Below are 14,486 nucleotides of genomic sequence, written 5' to 3'. Positions count from 1 at the left end.
AAACCCAATTCCAAAGAGATTGATGTCCCAGTGACCCCTGGGTGCAGTGTGAGGCAGGCAGGCAGGAAGGCAGGGGAATTCTCATGTTACTTAAAAGTTTTCACCTGACTGCTCAAGGGTTGATCTTTTCAGTGATCACATGATGGGAGGACAACTTTCTGGATTTAGTTTTGAGGGGAATATTTTTGGAAGTCATACACTCTGACCTGGTATGTATTTATGAGCCGGGGTCCGGTGTTGGTCAGCAATCCATTCATTGTTAGCAGTGGAGCGGAGGAGTGCAGCTTGAGTGTCCCTGCAAACCTTGTCGCAGCGGTGAATGTGACCGATACTTGCTCTCTTAAATAGGGAACAGAGGCGGTTGGTAACTCAGCAATGGCTCAAATGGTGACAGTTCAGATAATTGTGGGTCTACTCTACCCGTGCCACATGTGAACTCCAGGGGGTGTTATGGGAGAGGACTGTGCCTAATCGGGTGTCGGAAGCATCAACCTGGAGGATATACTGGCACGATGTAACAGGCTGCTCCAGGATAGGGGCTGCTGTAAACAGTTCCTTTAGATGGTGAATGCCTGATCAACTTCTGGGGTCCAGCAAAACAGGATAGAGGCAGAAGTGAGCCTGGCAAGGGGAACTGCCACTCAGCTGTAGTTCCTAATAAAGCTGAGGTAGAATTTGGCGAAACCAAGGTGGTTAGGTGGCAAAGGTCACTCTGCTACTGCTCTGATCTTCTTTGGGTATGTCTTCACCTGCCCACTCTGGATGATGAAACTCACTGTGTCAACATGGAAAACACACTTCACCGCCTTGATGTAGAGCTTGTTCTCGAACAGCCTTGGGAGTACCTGGCAAGAGCGGGAGATGTAATCAGACAGGTTATTGAGAGAAGATGAGAAAATTATCTAGGTAGATGAACAAAAACGATGTAGAACTTCACGGAGGAGATCATTCACCAAGGCTCGGAATACAGCTGGTGCATTAGTGAGGCCAAGCGGCATTACCAGATACTGAAATTGTCCGAGGAGGGTGTCAAATGCTGTTTTCAACTAGTCTCTGATCCTGACAAGGTGATATGCCTTTCTGAGGTCCAGTTTTGTGAAGAAGAGGCTCAAAGGTAGGGTTTATTAGCGGCAAAGATTTATTTTATTTCTTTTACAGGAATGTCATTTAATTAATAGTCAATGCAAGGGCAGAGCAATTTATCTTTCTTGGCCAACATAAAGAAACCAGCACCCAGAGGGGAGGATGGACAGATGAGACCAGCAGCTAGAGAGTTATTGATGTATGTTTCAGTGATTCTCTTTTAGGGAGTGACGGAATATAAACGCGACTAGTAGGAAGTGACGCACCAGGGAGCAGATCTATTGCACATAGTAGTCTTTGGGGATAGTAGATCCATCAGGTAGGTCTGGCGGAGATGGATTGACTGCGCCTTCCGCAGGTGGTAAAGCAGATCACAAACAGGATGGTGCTCCAACCCACCACCTTTCCAGCTGACCAGTCAATTTGAGGGTTGTGTAATTTTGACCAGGTGTAGCTGAAAACTAATGGTGTGTCAGCGGAAGTGATAATATTGAAACAGTGATTAACAGTGAAAACTGTTAATCCTTTCACAAACACTCCTGTAGAGCTTTATCTAACGTTATCCGTTGCAAAATTCTGTAGTCGAAACTTCCATATTACTATCCTGTTTACCATCGGTTTTATGCCAAAGTGTTAATTTTAGCCTATAAGAAAAGATACATAACCGTACAAAGCAAATGTGTAAGATTTCTTATGCAAGTCTATAGTGATGCAAGTCAGGGGCAGCCAGCTACGTTAGCATGGAACTGGCATTGTTTTGCTTCGTAACGTTCAATTTAGATTTATTATTTTTTTTACAATACTCAGGTACACAGCTTATTCACCAGTCTCAGTCTCCACAATTTACATAACCCACATAATATACAATGATGCAATATAACAGTGTAGGACACAACACAAGTGGAAGACCCATCCAGTTAGTAACAGCCTGTGTCTGCACAGCTTGCAGAACTTGTGGGGCTAACAGAAGCGTGTTTGTTAGCAGACGGACAGCGAGTGACAATATATACTGATTCTGCATTTGCACATAATGTATGTCATTTGTTTGGAGCAGTGTGGAAAGGTCGGGGGTTTAAGAAAACGGATGGTTCTCCGATACAACATCACGCACAAATAATAAAACTGTTGCATGCTATGATGAGGCCTAAAGAGATAGCGATAGCTAAGTGTGCAGCTTATAAAACAGATGTGTCAAGAGTGACACAAGGGAACAAAGCTGCTGATGAAGCTGCAAAAGCTGTCACAGGAGCTGACAAATTGGGCAAGGTTTTTCTGGTCACTCATGGGGTGGACTTGGAAGACAAAATTACGCTTAAGGATGTGATTTTGATGCAGGAAGCTGCTTCTATGACTGATAAACAGTTATGGCTAGACTGAGGTGCTGTTAAGGATTCTATCGGTCTTTGGAGAAATCAGGAGGGGCTGATAGTAGCACCTCTGGACCTGTTAGGTCTGATGATTCAGGAAGCACATGGGTTAGCTCATGTTGCCAGGGGGGAGGTTAGGAGAAAAATCACAAAGGAGTATGGTTTTTGGGCACCATATTTGCTTGAACAGATTGACTACGTCATAGGCAGGTGTACAATCTGTCTGAAAAATAATGTCCGCAGGGGTGTGACTGTTCTTCCTGGTTACATTCCCACCCCAAGGGGTCCTATGCGTGAGTTGGTTGTTGACTTTGTCAATATGATAAAACCAGTTGAAGTGAAAAGATACATGCTAGTGGTTGTGGATAGATTTTCACGATGGCCGGAGGCCTGTCCAACCAAGTGGAAAGACGCTCAGTCGGCTGCCGAGTTCTTGTGTAGAGAGGTCATAAGCAGGTGGGGACTTCCAGATCGAATATCCTCAGATAATGGGAAAGAGTTTGTGGATAAAACAGTGAAATTGATTTAGCAAAAATTGGGAATTAAACAACGTCTTGGAGCAGTTTATCACCCATAAAGTCATGGGATATGTGAAAAAATGAATGGTGTTTTGAAAAATCGCATTGTCAAGATTTGCCAACATACTGGTCTAAACTGGATAGCGGCGCTCCCTTTGGCGTTAATGGTGTGTCGCTCAAGTGAGCTGCGTAATTTACGTATAACGCCCCATGAATTGGTCACAGGAAGAAGTGGCAAGGGTCCAAGTTTGGCTCTTTTAGAAGACGAAAATGAGAGCGTATGTCACAAATATGGCCAATTTCCATAAAATATTATCCACATATGTTTCTGACAGGCAAAGGAGAGAAGAGGTGCAGGAGAAGCTCGATGAGCAAAAAAGGAGTACAGTGCAACCTGGGGACAAGGTGTTCGTGAAGGTCTTTAGGAGGAAGTGGTATAACGAACGCCGTGAGGGACCATTTGAAGTGGTTCGTAGTACCAGAACAGCTGTCCAAGTTAAAGGGTCTCCAACGTGGTATAATTGATCACATTGTGTTAAAGTGCCTAGTGAAGAGGTTCCACGCGTGGACAGCCAAGATGGTGAAGGCTCAAGAGAGCCGGGATGACAATAGGGAAGAACAGGCAGAAGGAGAGATGCATGACAATATCCAGAACCAAAACCCATCAACACATCATCGCAGCATTATTGTTCGGACACCACAGCTGTCTAAGCTGATGATACACAGAGCAACTTTTGATAATTGTTCTAAAGTGTGGCAACAATCTCACTTATATTATATTCAGTCTATCTCACTAAGCATTTTTGTTATCATCCAATACATCTTAGAAATGCTGACATTGCTGAGCCTCTCTAGTGAAAGATATACACAGCTCTGACGTATCATGTCTGCCAAATGCAGTCAATGTAGCTATCATGTAACAAGCATGGATTAGTTCAACATCAAACTGATAAAAATATTACTGTAACATTGCAGGTAGAGTTTACCTGAGTTTTCTGCATTTTGAACGATGCGGTCTCTTGTTATGTCTCTGTTTTGGCTGATACCGAGTGCTCGTTAATTAGTTTGAGCACATAATTAGTGGTTGCAATCTGAAACCTCACCGCTAAAGGTCAATGAAAACCACACATGGCCCATTCAAAGGTGGAAGGGTACCAATATTTTTTGGCCACTCTGCAGATGGAGAGTGGCAAAGTGCACTATGCGTTTTGAAAGGTTTCTGTAGACATTGTGTCACGTGAAAAGATGGAAATGAAGTCAGGCTAACATTTTTGCAGCCATTTTTCAAGCCTACAAGAGGTCAGTCTTTGATGCTAGAAGGATATATTATGGGTGAATTATTATTTTTAAACACGTGCTTCTATGATGCTAGACAAATAGAAATCTTTAAATACCATGTGTTGCTTGGCATGTAATTTTAGATCTCTTCAGTTGTGTTATGAGTTGTGGATCAGACATGGCAACTTTTAGGATGCACATATCAGTTTTGCCATCGTCTGGTAAAAGTGGTAGCTTAATGCCAGCCTTGCTCTATTGCTTCTATCTGGCCCAGTAGCTACAGTGAGGTAAATAATTTGCATGCATTTGGCCTTGCAGTAACTGTCCTCTGCAAGTGTCAGATCGAGAAAAATAATGTTACTGGACATGTTTCTATCTGTCATCCAGGCTATATATCTTCATGCCCTTTCTCTTTTCAGAAACATAATTGAACTAAACTTGTAGCACATGACTGACTGACTGAGGCCTCCAGCACCGAGTGCTGAACTGATGCTTACAGTTACTGTAGCAAAGCCTGAGCTTTATTGATCTTTCTTGTTGGGATCATTTCCCCACATAGAGGCGGAGGGAACAGAAGACGGAGCAGGGCTGATTGTTTTTGACACACTGCCATCCCCAGGATCCTTCAGTGTCCATTGATTTCACACAGAGGATAAATGGACACTGCACAGTGTAGTCTAATATACAAAAGCAGTAGCAATGCCTTGAACTGCCATTGTGTGTAATCAATACATATCAAAGTCATATACTTTTTTAACCTTTTGCACTGAAGATAATGATCCACATGCATCCCAGGCTTTAATCCCTCGATTTACTGTTAAATGGAAAGTTGAAATACACAATAATGGCAAGCCTTTCTTCCATGCAGATGCAGTAACGAATATTAAAATTGCCTTCAATTAATGATTCTGATCACCATCACTGAGGTTGGCACACAAAACTGTGTCAGTGTGATTCAGTCAAGTTGTTACATCTATAGCATGATTATTCACATTGCGATTTTCTATTGAAGGAAAAACGGGGTTGATAACAATATAACAAGAGCCCGACTGATTTATAGTTTTGCAGATATTATCGGCTGATATGAGCTAATTGCAGATAAATCAGTATCTGCGTTTATAGCAGGCGATTTATGATTATTAAAAAAGAAAGAGAGTTGGATCCTTGACTCATGTCATGTGTGTTGCATAGATTGCCCACCAGATGGCGCTCTGAAACTCCCCTGTTGATAACATTGCACACCACAAAACAAAAGAATTCGCTACTGCGTGTGCAGAGAGTCTTCCGTGCCATGCAGAACGAACAAGGAAGAGTAGCTGTGCAAAACGTATTCTAAATATATCTGTGAGTCGCTTGTGTGTAGTTAAAGTCGGGCGTAGGAAATAATTAAACTAGAGGGGACATGTAAGTATATAACATGGCTTCATGCCAAACAAAGTTATCTAGCTCCTCTTTCAAATGTGAAATGTTGGCATGAAATCTCAAAGTTGAAAGTCTTCCTTTTAGACAGTCATATAGTATTAGATGCATTCAAGAGCAGCGTTTCCTCTTCCTCACTGTATCATAGATGGTGGTTGAGAAATCCCATCCATCCATCCATCATCAACCGCTTATCCTGCGTACTGGGGGGGGAGCTGGAGCCAATCCCAGCTGACACCAGGCGAAAGGCGGGGTACACCCTGGACAGGTCACCAGTCCATGGCAGCAGTTGAAAAATATATATAAATATTGTAGCTTTGAATTAAAGAGTGCTGGTAAAGGGATAAACTAGATGTGAATATGCTATGCATTGAAAATATTCAATGTGGCAGAGTATGAGTGTAGTACTGCACGACAAAATATATATTGCCTATGTAGGAGAGCCCTATTTATTATTATAATTTAAAATAATAATTGTAATGACATGAGGAATAGATGGCAGTATTATTAGTATTTTTTTAGTTATAGTTTTTGTTTGGCAGTCCCAGACTACAGAGGGAGATATATCTCGATCTCTTAGCTTGCTACATTTCACTGGGGGGTAGATTCTGTGTAGTGAAGATTAATTTAATGTAGAGTAGCTAGTAGCTTAGCTCACTACATTTTCCAAGTAGCTTGCCCAACACTGTCAATCTCTAAACTGTAATGAAGAATGCAAAAGTGTAAAGATATAAATATGGAATGGAGATTAAATCAGTCATATATACTATATGACTGATGTAACACACAATACATGATAGCTGTCGGCAGGGCAGTACGGTGGTACAGTGGTTAGCAGTGTCACCTCACAGCAACAAGGTTGTGGGTTCAAACCCCAGTTACCTTGGACTTTCTGTATGGAGTTTGCATGTTCTCCCTGTATCTGCGTGTGTTCTCTCTGGCATTATTATTAATGTTATAAGTATTATCTTAATAAATATTTGCAGGTTTCAAAACAAAAACCCTGTTGGACGTATTTGATATTTGCTACATTCCCCTCTGGTAAAGCAGGTGTGAGTATACCTGTAACATCTAGTGACGGGAAGACATCCACTCAATAACAATAAACCATTAAAACAAGAAGAAGAGCAGCCTAAGAATAAGAACAGCCGCACGAGGATTCAAGGATGGATGAATGTTAGAGGGATGGAGTAACCGCGCTCAGCTACACTTGACTGTAACTGGCTGGTTCTGTCAACCCCTCAACTCTGCATTTTGTGTAGAATGATAAATACGAAGTGCATCTATCTCTAATGCCGCTGTTTATTATCTGGATGGGAACAGAATATGTACTGGTCAGTCATACAGTTGGCTCGCTTTAGGCAGCTCACACACAGCACACTACAAGAGAGCAGCAAATCACTTTAGCACAGATGATAGCCAGGTAATTAGAAGGTAGAGAATGTATTTTGTCGTTACTTAAACATTAGCACTTAAAAAGTACACCAATACACCTCTCCATAAGTGCACGTGTTCATGTAGTTCTCACTCATTAACTATCAACGTTACAAAACCGTGAGAGAGGGCACCCCCAAGCCACTAAATCCACACACATACATGGATAATGAATGACTGATTTACGGCAAGTGGAATCATATACTAAATAAACTCTGTTACACCTAAAATCTTTACCAAATGGAAGGAGGCTTAGTCGTACTTAATGAAGAGCAACATCGAAATCACTCTCTTCTACCAGTTATCTCACTTAACCAGTAACAATTGAAGCACACTGTCAGCATAAGTGATGTTTACATAGCATCATTCAAGTGCTGAATTTACGTGCCCTGTTGCGTTTTCATTTATATAATGCAGGGATGTTCACAGCAATTCAGTTTCAGACAGGTATCACATTCTGACCCCCTGATTATAGGCTCTTACTTATGTAGAAATGAATTGACCCAATCATTGTTGCACTGGACATTTCCCTTATTTTCAGTCCCTACGAATGTTAAGATCTAGTTGAAGTGATATTTTCCTTGTTATTGTTGATAAAGCCATTCCAAATTCACAAGTGTTCAATGCCATCAATGCCCCCTTTTGCTCTTCCCAGGTTTCAAAGCCTTACTGAAGTGCCTGTCTGGGAGGTTCTGCAGTCGGGAGCTGATAGGAATCATGGGGCCCTCAGGGGCCGGGAAATCCACCTTAATGAACATTCTGGCTGGATACAGGTGAGTGCCAAAATTCAGCTCACTTTCCCTCAGCTAAGTAAAGGGGTTGTAATGCTTTCCTCAATATTATAAGACAAAGTTGCTTTATTTCATCCACAAAAGCCATATGTGGATCAGATTAGCTGCACAGTTAGGAGAATTACATCACAGGTGTATATGGCATAGACACTGCAATACAGAAATTAAGGCTTTAGATAACTGGTGTAGGAGCTCATGTGTTTGTGCATCATTTGTTTGTTCTATTCCTTCCAATACACTCTGTCTAGCACATTGACCTGTCTAGAGTGTGTGTGTCCTTCTTGCTGCCCAGGGAAACAGGGATGAAGGGTCAGATCCTGGTAAATGGGAAACCCAGAGACCTGAGGAAATTCAGGAAAATGTCCTGCTACATCATGCAGGAAGACATGCTGCTGCCACACCTCACTGCACGGGAGGCCATGATGGTGAGCTGCTGATGACAGGTGCAAGAAAAATGGAACACATCCCCAAAGTGTGTTTTTATTTTGAAACTTCTGTTTGAACTAGGTTCAAGGTTGGTAGTTATTCTGCCAAGATGCTGCAGGGATGGGCTTCTGACCAAGACTGCCACCTATTTGCTCTCCCTGCACAAATACCTGTTGCATTGCAAGTTTATGACACTTTTTTTCTCTTTGCTGCAGGTTTCAGCCAACTTAAAGCTGGGTGAAACTATGGATGTGAAGAAAAAACTGGTGAGCTAATCAAACAAACTCTCCGCTTAATATAGACATTAAAAGGGTAATAACAATAATACTTATCCTTGAATACTGTATCCTGGCTTTAAACACACCAAAGTCACACCAAAAACACCAAAGTCAAAGTAATACGGAGGAATGTCACTTGCTTGACACGCTCCTCTCTGCAGACACACCAGTGTACCCACTTTGCATAAAGGGAACATTTTCCAGGTATATACACTTCACTCTTTGAGCTGTTGTCAAATATCTGACTTTGTCGGTCACTCTCTATCTGACTTTCTCTGTCCAGGTGAATGAGATTCTGACTGCATTAGGGCTCCTTGACTGTGCTCACACTCGTACCAGCTCGCTGTCAGGTGGTCAGTGTAAACGATTGGCCATCGCCCTCGAACTGGTCAACAACCCTCCAGTCATGTTCTTTGATGAGCCCACCAGGTGAGAGAATAGCAGCTGTGGGGATGATGGTTAGATTTAGACGTAACACACTATTATTTGAAATGAGATTTGATCATCCAGATATGCAGCAATGAATATTCAATGCACAGTACACTTTGATCCCCACCATATTTTGCCAATATTCTACTTGTAAATGTGAACACTGGGACAAAACATTTGAATTCTTTTGTTCCAGAAAAGTCAAAATTGCGGGCAACCTAAAGGCATATTTCAGTTGGACATAGACCAATCAGCCATAACATTATGACCACTGATAGGGGAAGTGAATCACTGATTATCTCGTTACCATGGCACCTGTCAGTGGGATATATTAAGCAGCAAGTGAACATTTTTTCCTCAAAGTTGATGTATGAGGAGCAGGAAAAATGGACAAGTGTGAGTAACTCTGACAAGGGCCAAATTGTGATGGCCAGAGGACTGTGTCAGAGCATCTCCTGTCTGTGGTCCCTATGAAAAGTGATCCAATGAAGGAAAAGCTGTGAACTGGCGACAGGGTCATGGGCGACCAAGGCTCATTGCTGCATGTGGGGAGCCAAGGCTGAACCGTTTGGTCCGATCCAACAGACGAGCTTCTGTAGGTGAAAGTGTTGAACAAGTTGATGCTGGTTCTGATAGAAAGGTGTCAGAACACACGAGCATATACAGTGGAGCCCATACAGAGTGGCAAAAGGTAGACCTATGGCTGAGTTCTAGATGTTTATCTCATGGAAACCCTAATAATGACTAAAGTACTCCTTGACAAGAATAACATAGTTTTCTGTAGTAAACCTCCACCTTTTGAAAGAATAATTAAGCTTTACTAAAACTTGGCTTAGTGATTATTTCTATTTGGTACGATAACATTGTAATCACCAAATTGTTGAGATTTTAGAACATGGCAACATTGCTAAAAAGTGGAAAGAAAACAAGCAGCCAGAACTAGTAGTAGTTCTACTATTTGGAAAAGAAAGAAAAGGTAAGTACACTTATTACCCAAACTGTCTGCCCAAACATCAGCAACAAACCCAACATCCTTGTTAAACTTTCACCTTCCATACTAAGCTTAGTTGTTTGCACATTTTCCAACATTACTGTGCAATAACTTAAAATTTTACCTCCAAATAAAATGGCACATAGAATCCGGCCAAACTTTTTGCTCATTTACAACCTGACCACACACTGACAAGAGGCCATGGTTACTGGTGAGATGCTTCACTAAGCTAAAACTGAGCGTTCAACACACAGGGTGAAAAGAGGAGCTGCAGCAATGTGCAGTATGAAAAAAATACGGTGTTTTTTATAAACTGAAACCATGTAAACCTGTTCTGGTACAACCCCTAAATAAAATGATGAACCTGAAAATTAACACCAAAACAAAATCAGTTGACCTTAAAGGAAAAGTTAAACATTTTGAGAAATATGCATTTTTACTTTCTTACCAAGAGATAGATTTTGTAAAGGACTGTTTCGTAGCCAGGACTAGTTGCCAGACAACCAGCAGAGAGAGAGTTATTGGTCCCAACCAAGAGTTGGTCCAGTGTGTAAAATGGCAAATTGTCATTTTCACAAGGTTTGACTTTATGTACAGATGAGAGATGTGAGTGGTATTCAAAATTAAATAATAAATGGGGGTCATTGTCATAATAGCTCAGTACTTTCTGGTTTATGTCAAGCTTTCAGATCACTTCTCAGCTGCTCATTTAATTTTCTGTATGTCTCTCTCTCTCTGTTCAGTGGCTTAGACAGTGCTTCATGCTACCAGGTGGTATCACTAATGCGCTCTCTAGCACTGGGAGGACGGACCATCATCTGCACCATTCACCAACCTAGCGCCAAACTGTTTGAGATGTTTGACAAGGTACAAATCTGTCAATAAATGAGGACATGAATGGATGGCTGAACATTCCAGTATCTATTTATTTTATAAGAAGCTGTGGCGCATAGACAATAAATTCCAGTTTCTGTCAGTTGGAAACTGACTAAAGGCCGTTTGCTTGTCAGCCTTGAATAATTTTGTTCTTCCACAGCTTTACATTCTTAGTCAGGGACAGTGTATCTACAAAGGCACGGTTCCTTACCTCATCCCCTATCTGAAGACTCTGGGCCTTTATTGTCCCACCTACCACAACCCTGCAGACTTCAGTATGTCCACTTCACATTTATTCATGTATATGCCACACTGTGCTGAGGATGTTCTGAAACATTATTAATTCCTTCCTTTATGTCTTTCTGCTTTTGTCTCTGGTTCAGTCATTGAAGTGGCATCAGGAGAGTATGGAGACTTGAACCCTGTGCTGTTTGAGGCAGTCCAAGGTGGAATGTGTGCATTAGAAGAGAAGAAGAACCAATGTGGTAACAATGGCCCATCAGTCTGTGCAACAAAGTGCCCGGTGGTGCGTAGTAGATGTTGTGATGCTGTACTGCAGCCATGGCTGGATTACTAACTGGGCAAACTGCCTGTTCATTGTATGGCAGTTACTTTGTGGTAAATTGAATAATTGCTAATTTGTTGTAATATTATTTGTAAAATTGAGAATTTAAAGGAAATTTGTTCCCGCTTCGTAACTCGATACAGGTGCTGCTAGGTGGATTTTGTTGCCTTAGGACAGAACCAGGCTAGCGATTTCAGCCCTGTTTTTGGTCTAAGCTAAGATTACCATATCCTGGCTGTACCTTTTACATTTACAGTTAAGACGTGAGAGTGGTATCAATCTTATCTAACTCCCGGCAAGAAAGCAGACCAAGCGTTATATCCCAAAATATCAAACAATTTCTTGAAAATAAATGTATTTATCATCAAATTATCTCTAGCTAAATTACATATATCAAACATGGAGCCATTGTAGTATATTCTAGTTGAGGAAGACTGGTTGGTTTCTGGGTCAAAATAGGTTGTGGGGGGGGGACCCACACTTAATTTTTGCCACAGGGCCCAACAGTATGTTAATCTGGCCCTGACAGCAGAATGTGAATTGTGCAGCACTTTTGTTATGTGGGGTATAATTGTAGACAGATTTGTCAGTATTATGAGATTATCTACTTCCATTTTCTCCAGGATGTCGGCATAGAAAGCCATACTTTTGCCACAAGCACACTAACACAGTTCTGCATCCTCTTCAAGAGAACCTTCATAACTATATGTCGAGATCAGGTGGGTGACAACATTTGTTCACAAATATTGTATAAGTATTGTAGCTGTGCGCTGGTTTCAAACATGAGGAAAAGGTAGAAGGAAAAGTGCCAGATTAAGTCACCTTAAAGAAATTGAGCGAAAACAATCAGGCAGTTTATTATGCAAGTCTGAGACTGGATATAAATTTTTTTCCTGCTTCTGTTCTGTTCTCAGGTTTTGACCCACCTCAGACTGATGTCCCACATCGCCATAGGTGTGCTAATAGGCTTGCTGTATCTCAACATCGGCAATGATGCCAGCAAGGTCTTTAACAACACCGGGTTCCTCTTCTTCTCTATGCTCTTCCTCATGTTTGGAGCGCTCATGCCGACCGTGTTAACCTGTGAGTCTCATCGAGGGGAGGGAACTGACTTATATTTACATTCAGTTTGTTCATACTGTTCTGCCAATAAATTATAATGACAGATGTATGTGAACGGGTTTATTCACCATCTGTTCAGTTCCTCTGGAGATGTCTGTGTTCCTGAGGGAGCATCTTAACTACTGGTACAGCCTGAAAGCCTACTACCTGGCCAAGACCATGGCTGATATCCCATTCCAGGTGAGATGTTATAGTTGGCTCTCTGAGGGCCTGAGTGCTGACAATCCTCTTACACAGCAAAATGCAACTATGCAGTTCACCACTCATCTCTAGAGTTAGCTGAAAGCACTTCCTGGTTGTCAGCATTCCTGCAGGGCAAGGTTTGAGCACTTTCTAATCATTCTCAGTTTAAATAGTACACATTTTGTTTCTACTCAAAGTAGGAATGCTTCCTACCTTGTTTAGAGGCTGACTCCAGCAAAACTAAATGCAAAGTTTACTATAAACATACTAATATAATATTGCGTTGCATGTGGTGTATCCTGGTCTTCTGCTGACATCAATTTAGTGAATTTTCAGGCAAATAAGTTGGATGACATGGATGATGTTCTATAATGTTTGAAAACTTTGAGTAAGATATTGTAAATCTTATTGTTGTTAACGTTAAAGGAACAGTTAACCCCAAAGTTAGCTAATACAACAACTGAAGTATCAATCGTGAAATCTAAATTCTTTTACTAGCTCAGTGGTGCCCAAAGTGGTGCCTTGAGGATGGGCCAAGGTTGCTGCAAGATTTATAACATCATTGTTAATATTTGTGCATTTTTAATGTTTGACTGCATAAAATAAATTGCTAACATTTACGTGACCTACGTTCGATGTTATGTTTTTATACAAATCAAAACAGAAGAAAAAAGCAAAAAATATCATAATCACCATATTAAAAACAAATACTGAAAATAGTGGCCATGAGAGCAAGTGATGGAAAGATTTGAAACAGAGTCGTGTTGTCATTGTCGAAATGATTGGCTATTCTGTCGTTTAGGTACAAGGACATGTTGATATTGGGGGTTGGTCTAAAAATGTTTGCGAACCACAGTGCTAGCTCATGTTCCATAATCCAAACGTTTATCCAAAAGCATTTATAATTATATTTAATGTATTGTATGATAGTGGCTTCATCTACATACACCACAGGTCCTCTTGCATGGAAGTTGCCATATTCCGCCGCCATGTTTCTACAGTAGCCTAAACCGACAAACAGCTTTACAGAGCATGTTTCGTCACTACGTTGATTACGTTTGATGCAGAAGAAGAAGAAGAAGAAGTAGTTGTAGTTGTCTGATTTGTTAGAAGAAGAGAAGAGAAATTAGCTGTAGCTTCTCCTACGCTCTTGCAAAGGGATAGATAAGCGGTGAGTGAGTCGCTGGTTGCAGTTCCAACCCTCACCACTAGATGCCACTAAAACTTACACACTGAACCTTTAAGCACTAAATTGACCCTAGAACATTTAAGGGAAATTTCCTAACATGCCTTTATTGGAATTTATAAAAAGGCCATTTACAGAGCTTCAGTTGTTTGTGATTTGGCTGGTATGGAAAATAAAAGCCTAATTCTCTGTGTGTGGTTGTTGCCCCAGCTTCAGAACAGTTTCCACTGACATCAGTGTGAGGGTAAATTAGATAAAGAAAACTTTCAGTTTGTCCATTCACTAATGAGCAGTTTTATTTTAGGTGATCTGCCCCATCATGTACTGCAGCATAGTGTACTGGATGACAGAGCAGCCTCCTGAGGCCAGCCGCTACCTTCTCTTCATAGCCCTTTCCACCTGTACTGCCCTGGTAGCCCAATCCCTGGGCCTACTGGTTGGGGCCGCCTCCACCTCACTACAGGTACTGCAGGTTTGCATTGTGAAATATAGGATTTCTTGGCTCATGTTATGCATATAAGGCAGAATATGTCTGCTGCA

At 41.4% G+C, this 14,486-nt stretch overlaps 1 protein-coding gene across 1 annotated transcript in view; it reads left to right on the top strand.

The window, feature by feature from the left end:
* Window positions 1-14,486, top strand: part of LOC119882228 (ATP-binding cassette sub-family G member 4-like) — a 33,289-nt gene that overhangs the window by 16,015 nt on the left and 2,788 nt on the right. Inside the window, exons 3-13 of the mRNA XM_038692217.1 lie at window positions 7,755-7,872; window positions 8,183-8,315; window positions 8,532-8,582; window positions 8,878-9,023; window positions 10,758-10,881; window positions 11,051-11,165; window positions 11,274-11,416; window positions 12,079-12,174; window positions 12,370-12,538; window positions 12,657-12,757; window positions 14,251-14,409. Coding sequence (XP_038548145.1) covers window positions 7,755-7,872; window positions 8,183-8,315; window positions 8,532-8,582; window positions 8,878-9,023; window positions 10,758-10,881; window positions 11,051-11,165; window positions 11,274-11,416; window positions 12,079-12,174; window positions 12,370-12,538; window positions 12,657-12,757; window positions 14,251-14,409 — 1,355 coding nt within the window. The remainder of the gene's footprint in view (window positions 1-7,754; window positions 7,873-8,182; window positions 8,316-8,531; window positions 8,583-8,877; window positions 9,024-10,757; window positions 10,882-11,050; window positions 11,166-11,273; window positions 11,417-12,078; window positions 12,175-12,369; window positions 12,539-12,656; window positions 12,758-14,250; window positions 14,410-14,486) is intronic.

This window comes from Micropterus salmoides, unplaced genomic scaffold, assembly GCF_014851395.1.
Source record: "Micropterus salmoides isolate LMB-PRFRI ecotype aquatic unplaced genomic scaffold, ASM1485139v1 Ms_hic_scaffold_3, whole genome shotgun sequence".
Classification (NCBI taxonomy): Eukaryota; Metazoa; Chordata; class Actinopteri; order Centrarchiformes; family Centrarchidae; genus Micropterus; species Micropterus salmoides.
The sequence above is the reverse complement of the archived record's forward strand: the minus strand, read 5'-3'. Positions and strand labels throughout refer to the sequence as shown.